The sequence below is a fragment of the Danio rerio genome, chromosome 4, assembly GCF_052040795.2.
Source record: "Danio rerio strain M-AB ecotype USA chromosome 4, GRCz13ab, whole genome shotgun sequence".
NCBI lineage: Eukaryota > Metazoa > Chordata > Actinopteri > Cypriniformes > Danionidae > Danio > Danio rerio.
Window position 1 is genome coordinate 47,269,275 of NC_141024.2, and position 21,085 is coordinate 47,290,359.

A 21,085-nucleotide genomic window follows, 5' to 3' on the forward strand; every position below is an offset into this window, starting at 1 on the left:
ATGTAAAGCACTTTGAATTAGCATTGTGTATAAAATGTGCTACAGTATAAATAAACTTGCATTGCAGTGTCATGGACTAGATAAAATGATTGAGGTAAAGTTGGTTTTATATTCGCACATTCATTCAGTGACAGCTTCATACACTGTTTACCATGGTACTTTGAATATTTGAACTGAAATCTCATGCAAGTTTGACTTCAAAACAACATTAATAATAATAATAATACATTTTATTTGTATAGCACTTTTCCTACATACATGGAACTCAGGGCACTTCACAAACAACAAACAGGCATTGTAAAATAAACCAAATACAAAAAAATGTATATTAGACAATTAAAGCAAAATATATACTCAGATAAAAGCATACATGTACACGCATATATGCATACATCTACACAATCACACACAATATTCTTTACATACATGCACACACACCGTACATGCATATGTACATAAACCAACACGATATAGATATATTGCATAAACTTCACAAACTTATATTCATACGTAATTTTAAAAAGGTGCTTCTTAAGCTTTTTAAAAATAAATTCTGGTGGATTCTTTCACTTCATTTGGGAGACAATTCCAAGATTTTGCAGCATAATGACTAAAAAAAGTGCCGCCAGATCGCATCAGATTTACAAAGTGAAATTCTAAAAGTCGAGTGCTAGAAGAGCGTAGCAAACGGTTTGGATTATATTTTGATAAGCAGTCAGAAGAGTATAAAAGGTATCATGTTGTGTAGTGCCTTATAAACTAATAAAATAATCCTAAAATTTATTCTATTAATGCTGCTGTGATATGTTCTTGTGTCTTCAATTTCAATAAAACTCTGGCTGCTGTATTTTGTATCAGTTGCAACGTCTTTATAGAACCTTTAGGTAAACCAATATAATATTAACACTAACTGTAAACAATGCTGTACTTTGATGGTTGTTGGCTGCTAATATAATTTTACTATTTAGAATTTCCAATGAATACTCTTCTAAGGTTATATTATGAGAGACTGAATGTGCAAATATAAAACCAACTTTACCTCAATGATAAAATGACAGAGAAAAGGAAAATGGACATAAGATCATTTTACAGTGCAGCAAAACTCCAAGTACAAAAAGTTCACATATTAAGCAATTTGGCTTTCAGAATGAGTGCTTATGAAAATACTAATGTCACATTATCATTATCACAGGCAGAGGAGAAAGAACTGATTGAGGAACAGGCAGAGCAGGGTCAGTCAGATATACAGTGTCAGGTAAGGGTGTTGTGCTTTATTGAAGGGATAATGACAATTCTTTTAGGGGTGAACAATTTTTTAAAATGTTTTCTGAGCTGTGGCTGTTTAGCAGATGAACCTCACAGGCTCGCCAATTTACAATATGATCTCTCAATTTAACAAGTGTAATGTAAACCAGTTAGTTATTATGAGTATGGAAAACGTCTTTTCCTGCATTTATTTGGCTTCAGGAGTCAGTCTCTTGACTGTAAACAACACAACAAACAATGCAATAAATAGTTTTCAAGAAAAATTTGCTTTGTCATTGAACCTGAGAAAAACTTTGAAAATAACCAAAATGATGTAGTGTCCATGCTGTAATATGAACAATAAAACCATTTTTAACTGTGGGGACATATCTTTAGAAGTACAATTCAGCTGTATTATTTGTGTCGCCTTCAAAAAATCTTTAAAAAATTGCTCATAAGAAATGTTATATTTATTGTCCCCCTACTGTTAAATCAAATTAATGTCATGGGCGCACCATGTCTAATCCTCCTTGCCATTGAAAAGCATGAGGAAGCATCTGCAGGTATGTAAGCTAGCGTTTCTTTGTTTTATAAAAGCAGATGTTTTTGTCGTTATCGTGAGTGTACAGAAATAAAAACAGACCCTTTCATTTCTAATGATATATTATGATTTATAAAGTTATCGATTTGTGAATTTCAGGGCACCAGCAGACTCCTCTGGCCAAAGTGATGTTATCACATTACCAGTGTAGCTAGCTTAACTACATTTCTCAGTAGCGTGACGATAGCGTCGCTAAAAAATCAAATAGCTTTTCACAGTAGCGAAGCTATTTTATTAGTGAAGTAGCGCAGTAGTGTCTACACAAGCTACATTTACAGATCGCGGATCAATACTGTTTAAAATGTGTAACACCTGGTGTTATTGGATTGTTTTGTTTTTGCTGTTATGTACTATAATTTATTCCTGTTTGGTACAGCATATTATTTACAGTAAATAATTGAAATGAACAGTTCTGCCTCATATGTTTCATTGGCAGTTTTATTGATCACTAAGATTGATTTGGATTTAAGTGGCTTCGATTTAAAAAATTAAAAATTAGATGTATTTTTTTATTGCAAATGCCACATAAATCACCTGCACAGCTAACTAACATTGTGATTTTGTAACAACAGTAAACATGTTTTTGTGATATGGTCTGGTTTTGTGGTGGCTCTACTTTAAATTTAAATAAATTAAATTAATTTTATTTAAGTGATGAAAGCTTTTGAAATTCTAACAGTAAACAGAGCTACTGTAAGCTCACTCCTACTCTGTATAAATGCTTGAAAATTATTTAGTTGAAAATGTTTATTAGAAAATTAAAAGTAATCAAAAAGTAATCAAATGTAATTAGTTACTTTACTTTTATAAAGTAATCGAAAATTACTGTAACTTATTACATTTTAAATAGGGTAATTTGTAATCTGTATTCTATTACATTTCCAAAGTAACCTTCCCAACACTGCTCACACACAGCTACACAATTTCACACACACACACACACACACACACAAAACACACACACACTCTCTCTCTCTCACACACACACAGCTACACACTCTCTCAAACTCTCTCACTCACACACATGCACATACAAACAGACACACGGACATACACGCACACACTCTCTCTCACACACACACACACACACACACACACACACTTGGACACACGCACACACTCTCTCTCACACACACACACACACAGTCTGTCTCTCTCACTCTCTCACTCACACAAACAAACACACACACACACACACACACAGCTGCTGACTGCTCCTGCAGAGGATTCTGGGTAAATCTCTCATCAGTCTTCAGCTCAGTTTCACTGATGATCCAGGATAAACAGTAAACCCAGGCCAGAGCGGCTCAGTGAATGTGGTCTGGACTGAGTGGATGAGGCTCATTGTGTCTCTATAGATGTTGTAGAAGATCAGAGTTCCTGCACTGTGATCCACAAACACTCCTATTCTCCTGCTGAGCGCCTTCACTGGGAGATCAGTGCGTGTGTTATTGTGACTGAATGAGAAACTGGAGGAATCACAGAACAAACTCCAGGACTGAGCATTAGATCCAAACTCACACTCATCACCTCCTCCCTTCCTCCTGATGCTCTTATATGACACTGATATACACACACCAACATCTCCACTCCAGTCAATCTCCCAGTAACAGCGTCCACACACACTCTCTCTGCACAACACCTGAGAATAATCATCAAATCTGTGTGGATGATCAGGATACGGCTGATTCTCTCTCACACACTTCACCTCTCTGTTCTCCTCAGACAGAATGAGTTGAGTGTGTGCTGTGTTTGGATCCAGAGTGAGGAAACAGACATCTGAACAAAAGAACACACACATTTACAACCACATCTGTGTGTGTGTGTGTGTGTGTGTGTGTGTGTGTGTGTGTGTGAGAGAGAGGGAGAGTGTGTGTGAGAGTGAGGGAGAGTGTGCATGCGTGTGTTTGTGTGCACATGTGTTTACTTCTGTGTGTGTGTGTGTGTGTGTGTGTTAGAGAGAATGAGCATGTGTGAAAGTGACTGTGTGTGTGTGTGTGTGAAAGTGACTGTGTGTGTGTGAGACAAAGTGAGCGTGTGCGTGTGTGTGTGTAATGTAAATGTAATGTAATGTAATGTGTGTGTAGTCCTACATTTGTGTAGTCCAGCTGTAATCCTCGTCTCTCCTCCATGATCCAGACTGTAAACACACACAGATAGAAATTCAGTCAGTACACAAACATCAGCTTATAACACACACACACACACACACACACGCGCACACACAATAAGACATGTGGAGTGTGTGCTGAATGCTGGATTGTGATTGGCTGATCTCAGTGCATTGATAACTGCAGTAAAACAACATGAGTGTGTGTGGAGCTGTCAAATCAGCTTCTGAATGACACACAGAGCTTTTAGATCAGATGTGGAAACAGAAAACAGAATGGAAACACAGAAACAGACAGATATAAAGACTGAAGGATTCATTCAATGATCAATTGACAAAAGCGCAGCACAATAATAAAGCAGAATTCAGTGTTAAATGACTTGAAATATGATGGAGATCTTCATCTTCTGTCAAATGCCTCTTCATCATCTCCAAACATTGCTAAGTTGGAGAGCAGTGAATCCAGACCAATCTGCAGTCCTCCTCGCCCTTTGAAAGCTTGGTGGGTTTGTGTTCTGTTTATTGTTCATAATACTTCAGTTATAAAGGATTAGTTTAGGAGTTTTTTGTCATTTGCTTTATTTGAGTTTGTTCAACATGTGATTGTCACTGGACTATATCAGAACCAGCATCACTGTCTGCTGATCACTTTTATTGCCTGATATTTTGTGTTCATGTTAGTTTAGAAGCAGAAAAGAGCCAGATTACAAGATATGTGAGATTTTTGCCAGAAACATCTTTGTTATGTCCACATTGTGAATGTAAATTTATATTGTTTATTTTCATCCTGTTTATAGTTTTACTCCGCCCTTATTAAAGTGTGATAAAGGACATTCTGTGTCTGTGAAGTTCATGAGGGAGAGTTTAACTTGCTGTTAAAGTATACACAGGACGTATTTGGAGAACAGTACACACACATCTCTGACCTGATACTGTACAGTTCTTCAGCAGAAATGTAGAGAACAAGTTTCACTGCTCAACTACAATGCTGAAACTGTACAGTGTTAATATGAGATATAATATCACGCTTAATGTGAGAACTGCCCTAGTGCACTGACATATTTAACAGCTTTGATTCATATCTGGACACTAGAAGAGCAGTGAAGTATCAAAGTATCTGTATTCACAATAAAAAAGGCCAGTGCTGCTCCACATACTTGAGTTTGTCCAGTGTGTAGTTTGGATCCTCCAGTTGTTCAGAGAGCAGCTTGACTCCTGAATCTCCTGGATGATTGTAGCTCAGATCCAGCTCTCTCAGGTGTGAGGGGTTTGAAGTCAGAGCTGAAGACAGAAAACCACAGCCTTCCTCTGTCACCATACAGCCAGACAATCTACAAACACAGCAATAGTCCACATCACACAGTTGGACAATCACACATCTCTTTGTGTTGTGAAGATGCTGACTGCTGTTTCTGCTCATGTCAACAGCAGTGATGAACACACACATCCTGATCAGCTCTCCTTATTGATCGAGCCCTCGCATCAGCAAACACACACACACACACTCAACAAGGACTCGAAATCATCTGTAGAAGTGTACAGAGCAAAGACATTGTTCATAATACACCACATCAAGCTGTAAAGTCTGCTGTGAGGAGGAAGAAGACACACTTGAGCTCAGAAGATCATCTTAAAGTCATGTATAAAACACAACAGAAAATGAGCTGATTTCATCATTTATATTGTGATTCTGTTGTGGATTAAAACAAAATGAGCTCAGACAAACACAAAGCTGCTCTCTTCATGTGTTCATCACCTGAGCCACAGTCACATTCCCCTGTCAGTCAGACACGAGCCCTGATCAATAAGAGACTGAGCTGAAGGAAAATGAGTGAGTGATCTTCAATCTGCTTCAACACACACACATCTGTATAGATATAAATAAATCACAGCCCTGCAGATGTTTAGTTTCTTCTTCTGCCAATCCACTAAAGGGGCTCCACATCTGGTAACACCTGTTCACACTGCTGTTAAAGCAGGTAAATACACGTTTACACCTGTAATCTGAAAGCAGTGTTAGCGCTGCACTTTACCCAGGGTTATGAAGCGCTGCTATGGAGTGGTGTTAGCATTGTGTTTGTAATGTTAACACTGCATTGTGGTTAGGGATGCAATGATTAACCAGTTTCACTATTAAACATGCTTTAATTCATCACGGTTTATTAATCATAAAGACTTCTCAACATCGTTTTTCTGCATGGATCAAAACTGCAGCAACTAAACACAGTTATGGCCACTGTGCCGCGCTTTACACTTATAACCACACACACTGGAGTAACTATGACTTTGGGTATATAAGGCAAGTTCAGGCAAGTCTGTTATTTCCAATGGAGAGAGCTTTTGTGACTGCAGAAAATGCAAACGGCTGAAGTTTGAGGAAGACGCAATGAAAAGTCCACAGGTTTGTAAACCCACCTACAGTTACAAACAATGGCGGCGATGAGAGCGATGATGAGGTGAATGTTGATCCGCCAGCCGAGAGAGAGTTTTCAGAGAGAGTGCTAAAAGACTCAGAGTGTCTCCGCTGATTAATGGCCTGAATCTCGATGTTCAGCACAAATGTCTGCTAGATGTAAAATCTAACACTCGACACGTCATCGCCAAAGAAGCTCGCCTTTACTAAGTTCACACTGAAACTGCAGCTCATGATGAAGAACTGTACGGTTTTGAGCCGGTGGTCATCGTGAGAATCCTGCTCATATATTGGGTTTACTGATGATGACTGTGCAGCTTCCAGACACCTTGAAATAAATTATTCATTATAATATTTTGTTTTCTAGCAGAAATATTCATTATTAATTGACATGCATATAAAACAATCAATATATAATAAAACAATAGTGCAAAATAAATATTTCTTTCTGCAGTGCTTCATTTTTGTTTGATGACAGTTTATTTTCATAAAGTAACAGTAGTAAACAGCAGTAAACAGACTTTTTATAGCAGATAACTCACATTCAAGCTCATTGGAGAAAGCCTGATGATGAGAAATGTTATTCATTGTTAGTATTATTGTCATCATCATCATCATCAATATTGTTTTATTATTATTATTATTAATTATTAGACATTAATTTTGGATTTTAATATCAATAAGTCATTATGATTACAGAATTAGTTGGATAAATATTTCTGCTATTTGTTAGTCCTGATTGAGGACGTTTTTAAATGCGATACATCTGTTAATAAACTATTTGCAGTGGCGCTCCTGCATTTATTCTGGCGCTCCTTATTCTGGCACTCCTACATTTATTCTGGCGCTCCTTCATTTTTTCTGGCGCTCCTCCATTTATTCTGGCGCTCCTGCATTTATTCTGGCGCTCCTGCATTTATTCTGGCGCTCCTACATTTATTCTGGTGCTCCTACATTTATTCTGGCGCTCCTCCATTTATTCTGGCGCTCCTGCATTTATTCTGGCGCTCCTGCATTTATTCTGGCGCTCCTGTATTTATTCTGGCGCTCCTGCATTTATTCTGGCGCTCCTACATTTATTCTGGCGCTCCTGCATTTATTCTGGCGCTCCTCCATTTATTCTGGCGCTCCTCCATTTATTCTGGCACTCCTGCATTTATTCTGGCGCTCCTGCATTTATTCTGGCGCTCCTCCATTTATTCTGGCGCTCCTCCATTTATTCTGGCACTCCTGCATTTATTCTGGCGCTCCTGCATTTATTCTGGCGCTCCTGCATTTATTCTGGCGCTCCTGCATTTATTCTGGCACTCCTGCATTTATTCTGGCGCTCCTGTATTTATTCTGGCGCTCCTGCATTTATTCTGGCGCTCCTGCATTTATTCTGGCGCTCCTGCATTTATTCTGGCGCTCCTACATTTATTCTGGCGCTCCTACATTTATTCTGGCGCTCCTGCATTTATTCTGGCGCTCCTGCATTTATTCTGGCGCTCCTGCATTTATTCTGGCGCTCCTGCATTTATTCTGGCGCTCCTACATTTATTCTGGCGCTCCTACATTTATTCTGGCGCTCCTCCATTTATTCTGGCGCTCCTGCATTTATTCTGGCGCTCCTGCATTTATTCTGGCGCTCCTGCATTTATTCTGGCGCTCCTACATTTATTCTGGCGCTCCTACATTTATTCTGGCGCTCCTGCATTTATTCTGGCGCTCCTACATTTATTCTGGCGCTCCTACATTTATTCTGGCGCTCCTACATTTATTCTGGCGCTCCTGCATTTATTCTGGCGCTCCTACATTTATTCTGGCGCTCCTGCATTTATTCTGGCGCTCCTGCATTTATTCTGGCGCTCCTGCATTTATTCTGGCGCTCCTACATTTATTCTGGCGCTCCTGCATTTATTCTGGCGCTCCTGCATTTATTCTGGCGCTCCTGCATTTATTCTGGTGCTCCTACATTTATTCTGGCGCTCCTGCATTTATTCTGGCGCTCCTACATTTATTCTGGTGCTCCTACATTTATTCTGGCGCTCCTCCATTTATTCTGGCGCTCCTGCATTTATTCTGGTGCTCCTACATTTATTCTGGCGCTCCTGCATTTATTCTGGCGCTCCTGCATTTATTCTGGCGCTCCTGCATTTATTCTGGTGCTCCTACATTTATTCTGGCGCTCCTACATTTATGCAGGATGTACAGTTAATAAATCATCTGATAATTAATACTCTGGGTGGTTATTTGTTAACTACAGGTATAGTATGAGCAGTGTGATAAACCATAATTCCTGTCATCCGGGGTTTAGTATCACCCAGGGTTAACATGTTCAAGCATGAATATCTAATATGAAATAATGTGGGCTATTATGAAATATTCTTGTAGTTATTGTAGAGTGGAGAATCATTTACCTCAGTGTCTCCAGTTTACAGTGTTGACTCTTCAGTCCATCAGAGAGCTTCTTCACTCCTGAATCCTGCAGGTCATTGATACTCAGGTCCAGCTCTCTCAGCACACAGTTTGAGGATTGTAGAACTGAAGACAAACTCTCACAGGAATCAGCAGTGAGTTTACACGTAACAAATCTGAGAAATAAGAAGACAAATCAAATTTAGATTGTATTTTTTTGTCACTCACTTCATGTAAATAATAACTTTAATCAATCAATCAATCAATCAATCAATCAATCAATCAGTCAGTCAGTCAGTCAGTCAGGTGTTTGAATTCAGACCTCAGTGTGTCCAGTTTACAGTGTTGACTCTTCAGTCCATCAGAGAGCTTCTTCACTCCTGAATCCTGCAGGTCATTGTTACTCAGGTCCAGCTCTCTCAGCACACAGTTTGAGGATTGTAGAGCTGAAGACAAACTCTCACAGCACTGAACAGTGAGATTACAGCTCTGAAGCCTGTGAGGGAAAAACAGAAATAATGATTTTGCATTTATCTATTAATCCAGAGCAGAGACAAAAACGTTTAAACATTGTGTTTTAGTTTGAGCAAAGGTAAAATCACTATATGGACTCTGTAAATACTGAATTTAAGGGAGAATACAAGGCTGTAAAATAAACATAAAAGTATTCTTTACCTAACAATTCACAGTTTTGTGTGATAATTAATTATTAGTTATCATTATTAAAAACTTTCTCCATTTTCCAAACTCATGTTAACAGATTAGAGCTATCAGTTTTTAAAGGTGAGATTATATTATTGTATTGTGTAAAAAGAGAATCAAAGTATTGAAAAGAATGTCTGAAAGTGGAGTTAACATAAGCAGAACAGATATTGTGTACAGCAGGAGATCAGTGATACATATTTGATGTGAAAGCACAAATAGTCTGTGCTGTTTCTGCTCTGCACACATATGACTCACGGGCTGCAGATGTGTTGCAAATCGATGTGTGAAATGGGCATAAGTGTGTTCATAAGACTCTTACAGTGCTCTTGTGGTGTTCTTGACCACTGGCATCAGTCTCATCAGTGCTTCATCAGATCTTCTGTACTTCTGCAGTTCAAACTTCTCTTGAGTCTCTTCTGACATCAGGAGCACAAACACCAGACCCGACCACTGAGCAGAGGACAGATCCTGTCTTGTAAGATTTCCAGAGCTCAGACTCTTCTGAAGGTCCTCCACAAAGTCATCTTTCAGTTCATTCAGACAGTAGAAGAGGTTGATGGTCCTCTCTGCTGATTTCTCCTCCTCTATTTTCTTTTTGATATAGTCAGTCGTGTCTTTGATGTTCTCAGTTTTGGGCTTCAGTCCTGGCAGGAACTTCTTCAGGTCACTCTGATTAGACTCCAGTGAGAGACCCAGCAGGAAGCGGAGGAAAAGGTCCAGGTGTCCATTCTTGCTTTGTAAAGTCTTCTTGACTGCATCCTTGTGAAGTCTAAACAGGGTCTTTGTAGAGAGTTTCCATGCCAGTTCCTTTTTCCAGGAATCAAGAAATAGATTTGCTTTCTTGTCTTTGTAAGTGAAAAACACATAGAGAGCAGCGATGAACTCCTGAACGCTAAGATGAACAAAACTGTACACCTGTTCCCCTGAGATGGGGTTTTCCTCCTGAAACATTCGAGTACATAATCCAGAGAACACAGACCCTTCCTTGACCTCTAGCCCACACTTCTCCAGATCTGTTTTGTAGAAAATCAGATTTCCTTTCTGCAGCTGTTTAAAGGCCAGTTTTCCCAGCTTCAGGACAATGTCTTCAAAAGACCAGGCCTTGGCTTCAGGTTCAGAATCGTTGCTGTATTTTTCTGTCATCTGTTGCTTTTGAGACAGTAAGTAGCTGCTGTACATCTCTGTGAGAGTTGTGGGTGTTTTTTCATTGCTCTCTTGACCCAGCAGAGGCTGAAGAACAGTGAGAGAGATCCAGCAGAAGACAGGGATGTGGCACATGATGTACAGACTCCTGGATTTCCTGATGTGACTGATGATGTTTCCAGCAACCTCAGCACTGCTGTTTTTGATGAAGTACTGCTCCTTCTGTTCATCACTGAATCCTCTCACCTCAGTCACCTGATCAATGTAGATTTGGGGTATCAGACTGGCTGCTGCTGGTCTGGATGTGATCCAGATGAGGGAAGAGCGTAGCAACTTTCTCTTTAAGAGATTTACTACTATCTTACTCACTGTCATTTCCTTATCAACATCTGTAAAGCCATCCTCCTCTTTAAAGTTCAATTCAAAGCGATATTCATCCAGTCCATCAAAGATGAACAGGACCTTGCCTTGTTTTTCAGGAAGAGAGCTCAGTCCTCCACTGCTAAAGAAGTACTTGTTAAGCAGACCTATGAGACTGGACTTTTCTTCTTTAATCAGATTCAGTCTACGGAACGGCAGTGGAAATATGAAGACTATTTCCTGATTGTCTTTTCCTTCAGCCCAGTCAAGGATGAATTTGTTGACAGAGACAGTCTTTCCCACTCCTGCGATCCCCAGTGTCAGGACTCTTCTGTTTTGTTGACCTGTGTCAGGCTGAACTTTAAACATGTCATTACACTTCAGTGGTTTATCCTCGGCTGTCTGTTGGTTGTGTTTTGACTCTATCTGCATCACCTCATGGTCATTTTCTCTTCCTCCAGTCTCGTTCTCCACCACATATAGATCAGTGTAAATATCATCCAGCTTCTTCTGGTGACCCGTCTGTGAATTACCAAGCAATATCTGCTTATAGTCCTCCTTTAACTTCTCCTTTAGCTCACGGCTGGTGTTTGTGTAATCAACAGGAGGGGATTTACAGGTCTCTGAAGCTGCACCTTTACAAGAGAGAGGAACAATTAGTGTTTTTATTAAAGTGAATTATAATTATGTCCTGTGCTTTTCAATATAAAAAATAACAACAGCACTCATGAAGTCATTTGTTTCATCATTTAAATGACGTGACACCTGTATGGTGTTGAATGAGCAGGGGTAGGTGATTTGACTTGAATCTTATATTGTATTGATGTAAACAAAGTTGATTACTCAGAATAATTCAGGATGTTTCAAAAATAATTCTCCAGAATTACAGTGTGTCTATTACAGGTTTTTGAATTACTGCTGATCATTTGCTGTCTCAATGTTTCCTGACCTTTCAATTTATTTAGTTATTTTTATTTTTCCCCACAGGAACAACTATCTGCAAACAAAGCATGCACACAAATTTAGAGATATTTTATTTTTAAAAGAATAAAAAATAATAGTTTTTGTCCCCAGAAAAAGGCTCTTTCATTTGAAGAAGAAAAGCTTCAGGGGCTCAAGCCCTGCAAAGCGAGATCCAAGGACAACTACATTATTATTTAAGAAGTGCACAGTGTGAGCCGGTGTTCTTGTTCCAGTAATGTTTATTTTACAACTGATCTTTGTTCTTGTTTTCCTTTGCTCAACTCTATTTTCCATCATTGTTCATTCTGTCTGTGCAAATGAGTAGTAAATGATTGTTTTGATAGTTTTATCCGTGGAGGTCTTTTCTCTTTGTAAAGCATGAATTGTGTAAAAGGCTTGATAGAGATCTTGCAGTTGAATTATGATTCTGCTAATGCTCAGTTCCCCTTCGGGGGGAACTACAGCACTATAAGTGGATTGATGTTAAATCTACGTATGTGAGATTCGGTTCAGAAGCTACTTGTTTGAAAGAGTATTGAACGGGCCAATTAAGAATGAATTGGCAGCGCAAGCTTGCGCAGGTGTACTGCATAGGCTTAATTAACTGAGCATATAAGCACACCTGGCGCCAGCAGACGCTATCCTTTTCGCTTCAGAGACTTTTCTGATCGAGCTTCATGAGGGTTCCTCCTGCTGTCTACAGCCACTTCGAGCGAACGAGTGTCTCCCGGTCCAGAGCGAGTCCACGCAGCGGCAGACGGTCGAGCTGGGTTTCTCCCTTGCCTGGCGTCCCTTTGGGTCCGGTCCTCCAAGAGCGGTGCGTATTGCTGCAAAGCATTCTAAAAGAGCAACACAGTCGTGCAGCACGTCCTTTTCAGGATGGCGCTCCGACTGTGCGTTTCTGGTTGCGGGGGTTTCCTGGCTCCGGATGATGGGCACGATCACTGCATTACATGTTTGGGGGTCCAGCATGTTAATGTGGTGCTCGGGGGCGGTTCATGTCGTCACTGCGATGCCATGACCGTTGCGCAGTTGAGATCGCGGTTAGCTTTCGTAAGAGAGCGAGCCACCCCAGTCGCCCCCTGCTCTGCAGCGGGTGCTCGGGCAGATCTGAGGGCTCCAGCGAGAGATAATCTGCCGCCCAAGGGCTCGCGGACCTCTCACTTCTCCAAGCGCTCCATCCAAGCTTCAGGTACTGGGAGTGATCCGTCTAATCAGATGGTAGCTCTCACGCTCGCTGACACTGGAGATCAGATGTCCTCCGCGGCATCGGAGGGTGGGCTTTCATTGTCCGACGATGATCCGGACCCGCTCGCCCCCTCTGGGCAAGCGAGCGCCGTCAAAATGGTTCCTGAAGCGGACATGTTGGCCGTGCTTTCTCGGGCTGCTTCGGCCGTCGGGTTGGAGATGGTTTATCCCCCAGCCCCGTGGTCGGACCGACTAGATGGGTGTTACGTAGAGGATCAAAAGGCGAAGCCTTCGAAGCCTCTCGTCCCCTTCTTCCCGGAGGTGCACAGTAGGCTCACGCAGTCCTGGAGGGCACCTTTCTCTGCCCACGCTGCGTCCGCCTCCGCCCTCACCACCCTGGATGGTGGAGCTGCCAGGGGGTATGAGGAGATCCCGCAGGTGGAGCGCGCCATTGCGGTCAATCTTTGTCTGCGTGACGCCCCCGCTTTGCGCGGTCCGTCCCGTCTCCCGTCCAAAGCCTGTAGGTTATCTGCCTTCCGCCTTGCACGCGATGGCCACCTACCAGCGCTACCAAGCGCAGGCGCTGGCTGAGCTGCACGAGGGTGGATCTAACCCAGGCTTGTTACACGAGCTGCGCATGGCGACCGACTATGCTCTCCGGACCACTAAGTCCGTCGCGTGCGCACTGGGGAAGACGATGTCCACACTTGTGGTCCAGGAACACCATCTCTGGCTAACCCTGGCAGATATGCGCGATGTTGACAAAGTTCTCTTTCTTGACACGCCCATATCCCAGGCTGGCCTGTTCGGCGACACTGTCAGTGAATTCACCCAGGAGTTCAAGGCGGTGAAGGAGCAGTCGGATGCGATGGGCAATGTCATCTATCGACGGGGCCGTAAGCCCGCTCCATCCCCGGCCGAGCCATCCACCTCCGCTGCTCCTTTTCCTGTTTTCCTTCCCCGGATGTGACAGCTCAAGCCCTGCCAGTCTGGGACGCGCTGCCTCTCAGCTCGCAGGGTTTGCATGCTCCGCCAGCGGCTCTCGGGCGCTGGGGGGACGGTCTCCCTTCTCCCAGCCCCCAAGCCCCCTCTCAGGAGTTAGGGTGCGGAGCCAGAGCGAATTGCTTTCCTCCAGCTCTTCTGCGGGACCCTCGCGCTCCCCGGATCAGCACACCCGCTCCGCGCTGCCCCTCTGCGGGTACATCAACGATTGCTGCGATGTGGTCATTAGCGAGGGCTCTGCCTGCCTGGTTAGCGCGGGCCAGCCCCTCGCGGTGGCTCATACGCACGATCAGACTCGGCTACGAACTACAGTTCTCCAAACGGTCTCCCAGGTTCACGGGCGTGTATTTCACCAGGGTCAATCCCCTGTTCGCCCCTGTCTTGCGAGAGGAGATTGCTGCCCTCCTGGCGAAGAGTGCAATCGAGCCGGTACCTCCAGCCGAGATGGAGAGCGGGTTTTACAGCCCGTACTTCATCGTACCCAAAAAGAGCGGTGGGTCATGGCCAATCCTAAATCTGCGTGTTTTGAATCGCTGCATTCACAAGCTATCTTTCAGAATGCTTACGCAGAGGCGCATCCTCCAATGCGTTCGTCCTCAGGATTGGTTTGCAGCCATAGACCTGAAGGACGAGTATTTTCATGTCTCCATTCTTCCACGCCACCGTCAGTTTCTGCGGTTTGCGTTCGAAGGTCGAGCATGGCAGTACAAGGTCCTCCCCTTTGGGCTCTCTCTGTCTCCGCGGGTCTTCACCAAACTCACGGAGGGTGCCCTAGCGCCTCTGCGGCTTGCGGGCATCCGCGTACTCAATTATCTCGACGACTGGCTGATTTTAGCCCACTCTCTGGAGCAATTGACTGCGCACAGAGACGAGGTGCTCCGGCATCTCCGCCTATTGGGGTTGCAGGTCAACTGGAAAAAGAGCAAACTCGCCCCGGTGGAGAGGATCTCTTTTCTCAGGATGGAGCTGGACTCGGTCACCATGGTAGCGCGCCTCTCCGGAGAGCGCGCTCGCCTGCTGCTGAACTGTCTGAGGGAGCTCGACAGTTAGTGGTCCCACTGAAATATTTTCACAGGCTAATGGGGCATATAGCTTCCGCTGCGGCTGTTACACCGCTCGGATTGCTCCATATGAGACCACTTCAGCACTGGCTTCAAGATCGAGTTCCGAGACGCGCATGGCATGCAAGCACACACCGAGTCTCTGTTACTGCGCTGTGTCGCCGCACCCTCAGCCCCTGGAACGACCCCTCGTTCCTGCAGGCCGGTGTGCCTCTGGGACAGGCGTCCAGTCATGTTGTTTCGACAGATGCTTCCAGCACAGGCTGGGGAGCCGTGTGTCGCGGGCATGCAGCTGTGGGTAGGTGCCCAGCTGCATTGGCATATCAATCGCCAAGAGCTGTTGGCAGTGTTCCTTGCTCTCCGCCGTTTTTCTCCGGTGCTGGAGCAGCAACACGTGCTGGTCAGGACGGACAGTACGGCGGCGGCGGCGTATATCAACCGCATGGGGGGTATGCACTCTCGCCGCATGTCTCAGCTCGCCCGCTGTCTGCTCCTCTGGAGTCACCTGCGGCTGAAGTCGCTGCGCGCCATTCACATCCCAGGTATGCTCAACCGTGCAGCCGATGTGCTCTCACGGCAGCAGATTCACTCTGGAGAATGGAGACTCCACCCCGAGTCTGTCCAGCTGATATGGGCGTGATTCGGGGAGGCCCAGATCGATCTGTTGCTTCCCCCGAGACCGCTCATTGCCAGTTGTTTTACTCCCTGACCGAGGGCTCTCTCGGCACGGATGCACTGGCCCACAGCTGGCCTCGGGGCATACGCAAGTATGCGTTTCCCCCAGTGAGCCTGATCGCGCAATTAATGTGCAAGGTCAGGGAGGACGAGGAACAGGTTCTGTTAGTTGCGCCCCTCTGGCCCAACCGGACCTGGATATCAGAGCTCTCCCTCCTCGCGATGGCCCTTGCATGGCAGATCCCTTTGAGAGAGGACCTACTTTCTCAGGGACAAGGCACCATCTGGCACCCTCGTCCCGATCTCTGGAACCTCCACGTGTGGTCCATAGACGCGAGGAAGACTTAAGTAACCTGCCGCCCGCGGTGGTTGATACCATCACTCAGGCTAGAACCCCCTCTACGAGGCGCGCCTAAGCCCTGAAGTGGAGTCTATTCACTGAGTGGTGTGTCTCTCGCAGAGAAGACCCCTGATCTTGCCAGATCAGTGTTGTGCTCTCTTTCCTTCAAGAGAAGCTGGACAGTAGGCTGTCGCCCTCCACTCTCAAGGTTTACGTTGCCGCCATCTCCGCTCACCATGACGCGGTGGCTGGCGGCACCGTGGGAAAGCATAACCTCATCATCCGGTTCCTAGGCAATCGAGGCGCTAGGCACTCATCATCGAGGCGCTCATCATCGAGGCGCTAGGCAAATTAATCCAACTCGCCCCCCTCTCATGCCCTCTTGGGATCTCGCCCTCGTTCTCACGAGCCTGCGATTTGATCCCTTCGAGCCACTCGATACAGTATCTTTAAGATTTCTGTCCCTGAAGACAGCTCTGCTGGTCGAGTTGGCATTCATTAAGAGGGTCGGGGACCTGGAGGCATTTTCGGTCAGTGACTCGTGCCTGGAATTCGGGCAGGAATTTTCTCACTTTATCCTGAGACCCGGGTTATGTGCCCAAAGTTCCTACCACTCCCTTTAGAGATCAGGTAGTAACCCTGCAAGCGCTGCCCCCGGAGGAGGCAGACCCAGCCCTGTCCTTACTTTGTCCAGTTCGCGCTCTGCGCATTTATGTGGACCGTACTCAGAACTTTAGATCTTCTGAGCAGCTCTTTGTCTGTTATGGCGGACGGCAGCAGGGAAGTGCCATGTCTAAACAACGTTTATCCCACTGGATTGTGGAGGCCATTTCATGTGCTTGTTTGAGCAGAGGTCAGCCGCGCCCCCTGGGAGTGCGTGCGCACTCCACTCGGAGCGTTGCATCCTCTTGGGCGTGTGCGCGCGGCACTTCTTTAACAGACATTGTAGAGCTGCGGGCTGGGCGACACCCAACACATTTGCAAGGTTTTATAATCTGCGAGTGGAGCCGGTTTCCTCAAGGGTGTTAAGTTCGGTTAAGTTCCCCCCCCCCTGGGTGGACCCGTGCTTTCCCTATCTGCTAACCACCTTCTTATGCGCACTCCCCCTTCTCAGGGTTAGTCCATATGTAATTCCATTTGTTTCCCCTATTGGGTGCGGATGGTCTCCGCAGCGTCCTCCCTACTGGGATGGCACGCTTCCCAACGTACTGTCGTATATTCCTAGAATTATCTAGACGCTAGCGACCCCCCAAAAAAATATACCTATTCCGTAAAAGTTCTTTTGAAGTGGGATAAGTTAGGGCCAAGGGCACGTTGGAGGACCGCACCTCTCATGATCTGGGTGCGTAACGCTTGCCTGACCGCTCTCTCATGATGGGTGTTGGTAAGGTGCAATCATTATGGCGCTTTCAATGGGCTCCCATACGTGGATTTGACATCAATCCACTTATAGTGCTGGAGTTCCCCCCGAAGGGGAACGTTTGAGGTTACTAAAGTAACCCTTCGTTCCCCGAGGAGGGGAACGGAAGCACTATACTCCGTCGCCATAATGACTGTCCCTTAGCTGTTAAAAGTCTCTTCAGCTTAAAAAGGATAGCGTCTGGTGGCGCCAGGTGCGCTTACATGCTCAGTTAGTTGCCTATGCAGCACACCTGCGCAGGCTTGCGCTGCCAATTCATTCTTAATTGGCCCGTTCAATACTCTTTCAGATGAGTAGCTTCTGAACCAAATCTCCCATACGTGGATTTATCATCAATCCACTTATAGTGCTTCCGTTCCCCTCCTCGGGGAACGAAGGGTTATTTTAGTAACCTCGAACGTTATTTTAACAGCCATGCAGACTCCTGATGACAGAAGAAGAGGGAACATTACAGAAATCCAATTCTCACATAAACTTTAGTGAGAGTAGTGTTCATTTTCTTTTCGGCTTAGTCCCTTTATTAATCTGGGGTTGCCACAGCAGAATGAACCGCTGACTTATCCAGCACATATTTTACGCAGCTGATGCCCTTACAGCTGCAACCCATCTCTGGGAAACATCCATACACACTCATACACTACAGACATTACGGACAGTGTGAGCTAGAGGTCTGCGGGAATAAATTTCCGAATAAATCGCGGGAGCGGTCGTAACGGGTTTAATTTGGGACGGGAGCGGGCTGTCTAGCAATATTGCGGATATTGCTATGCGAATGAGAGAGAGAGAGAGAGAGAGAGAGAGAGAGCTTTGCCTGTGTGTGTGCTTGGTGCTTGTGTGTGTGTGTGTATGTTAGTGCGCGCGCGCGCGCGAATGAGAGAGAGCTTTCCCAGATAGCAAAATACACTCGGGCCAGTTCCGGCTAGATTCTCGCCTGCCGGAGACTTACCACTCAGCCCGGCTCCGGCTGCCGGACTCCGGATGCTTGTGGACTCACTGCCCGATTCCGATTCTGCCCGAGAGTAATGTGCGCTGCGGCCCGGAGCTGGCGCGACTCAGTATTTATATACCTTTATATAAAACCTTTTGGTATTACATTGGTACTTGATACATGGTATTACAAGCCTTTGAGTTGATATAACAGCAAACGCCTGTGTGTCTGCTTAGTGCTTGTGTGTGTGTTAGTGCGCGCGCGTATGAGAGAGAGAGAGAGATTTGTCTGTGTGTGTGTGCTTGGTGCTGTGTGTGTATATATATTTTCGGTTTTGTTCTCCCCCGCTCTTTAGCAGGATCGGGCGCGGCGGCCAGAAAACGGGGCGGGTCGGGCAGCGGGACAATAAATTCTTAATATAAGCGGGAGCGGTCGGGTTCGGGCTAAAACCTGGCGGGTGCGGGCGGGAGCGGGATTCAAAATATAGTCCTGCGCAGATCTCTAGTGTGAGCTGGCTTTACAGTGTGTTCCTGTTTCAGAAATGTTTGTTTTACAGCTTATTCTAAGCTTCTTCATTCTTGTTTTACTTTGCTCATTAACATAGATATGTCTTGTGCTTCCCATTACAAAAAAAGAACAATTGCACATATAAATAAAGTAACAAATTCAGTTGAACGAAGACAAACAATATATTCACACACATTAGCTATATACAAAATATTAAATGTATTGAAATGCATTGCTTAGAACTGTTCAATAAATGTTATGACAATACATCTGATTCAAAAACCATTGCTAGTACATGGTTTTAACATGAAAGATTTGAGCTGATAAAAATGTAAATCAAATGACCACATTCGTAAATTTTGACAGTGAATTAAACATTACCTTGCTGCTGTTTTTTCTCCAGCTCTTCAGCTAATTGATTTTGCTTGATTTTCCTCAGGGAGTCCACTGTGATCTTCACAGCTCTTTCTGATCCAAAACATGACACCAACTTATCCACAGTATTTCGCCTGTCTGCATTCTCCATTTCAGCTTTTGAAATCTCTCTATGGTCATTCATTAAATACCATTGAAAGTCCTTTAGTTCATCTTCTTCCAGTTCATCCAGTGAGTTCCTGAGCAGCTGTTTTACATTTGCCATGGTGTTTCACCCACTCACAGCTACAGGACAAGAGCAACAACATCTGCATTAGTTTCACAATTATCATATGGACCTGAGCATTTATTTATAAATTGAAAAAGGAAATAAACCAGTGAGAAACTTCACATATCAGAAAGCTAAATATTGAAAATTGACTGTCACTACTTAAAGTGGACTAAAAAAAGTGGAATTATTGCTAAAAAGTGAACACTGAAGAAACTGACAATTAATTTAATATAAAAGGTCTTGGAACGCAGTTGTACATGCTTAAAATCCACTGAATCATGTTGTTTTTATTGTGACACACATGGCCACCTAGACCTCAGTTTATGCTGTTTAATGCAGACATGGGAAAAGAACTGGATGATCATTGCAGCAGCTTGAGAATGTACCCGGGTGGCAAGAATTCTTGCCCAGATTAGTTATAAAGCTGGAAGAGCAGGCATTCATCCGGCACTGGCTTACAGCATGTGGGCCAAACATTGGCCAGGTTTGGCAGAGGTGGCACCGTCTTTAAGGCAGCATGCAAGACATGGGCCAGATGTCAAATGTAGTATTTGGGCCAGATGTTATAAATTGCCATGCGAGTTTTCTGTATTCTGTAGCTTTTGTAAGGGAGCACTCACACTATGCTATCCGAACTGTGCCAGGCCTGTTTCCTGTTTTGACTGTGTTCCACTGCATATCAAAACACTAAAACAATATAACTAAAGAAATGTCCACAGTGCTGAGCTTAATAAACACTCATAAGCACAGATTTCAGTTTCAGAATGAGAACGTTTATGCTTTCTGTGATCCTCTTCCAGAAACACACTCGACATTAAAAGGTGTAAATGAAATCCTCAGAATGTTTTCAGCTCAGCAGTAAAGTCTCAGAAACACAAAGAGATGATCGACGGATAATCAGACGACACTCATAGATGATATAAAGCACAGAAAGAGCAAACTCTCACCTCAAATAATGCCTGCAGATCTGACTGTTCCTCCGCTGAATTGTTGAGCTGAACAACACATCTGAAAACTCTTTCACCTCAGGAAAGCACGTCACATCCTGTTTAAGACATGAGGAAATAACCAGTCAGATGAAAAACCCAGACACACAAGTAGATAAGTGTAGTGGCAAAAAGGAGGCTCTCTCAGTGATCAAGAAGACAAATTCTTACCCAAAGTGTCTTTTAAAGTTTGATTCTTTGCAAAGAAGGTCACTCAGTCATACATCAACAACAGTTTCTGCAGAGAGAGAGATGCGGAAACAGAGTGCTTTCTCTTTTTATTGAGTTTGTAATACCCACAAGGTCATCAGTGACATACAGGATGAATCACAGTTACATCAGCACTTCATTTTTGAACATTTCAGCCTTACATCCTATCCGAACATGTAGTTTGT

The 21,085-nt window shown here is 44.2% G+C and overlaps 1 protein-coding gene across 1 annotated transcript; it reads right to left on the reverse strand.

The window, feature by feature from the left end:
- On the reverse strand, positions 1 to 20,731 carry LOC108183450 (NLR family CARD domain-containing protein 3-like). The gene is made up of 8 exons (NM_001444649.1): positions 20,652 to 20,731; positions 19,440 to 19,718; positions 9,791 to 11,609; positions 9,089 to 9,262; positions 8,769 to 8,942; positions 5,114 to 5,287; positions 3,940 to 3,986; positions 1 to 3,625 (listed from the first exon to the last, which is right to left on the reverse strand). The coding sequence occupies exons 2-8, from the start codon at positions 19,696 to 19,698 to the stop codon at positions 3,099 to 3,101; spliced, it is 3,174 nt and encodes a 1,057-aa protein (NP_001431578.1). The 5' UTR covers positions 19,699 to 19,718; positions 20,652 to 20,731; the 3' UTR covers positions 1 to 3,098.
- Between the last annotated feature and the right edge of the window lie 354 nt (positions 20,732 to 21,085).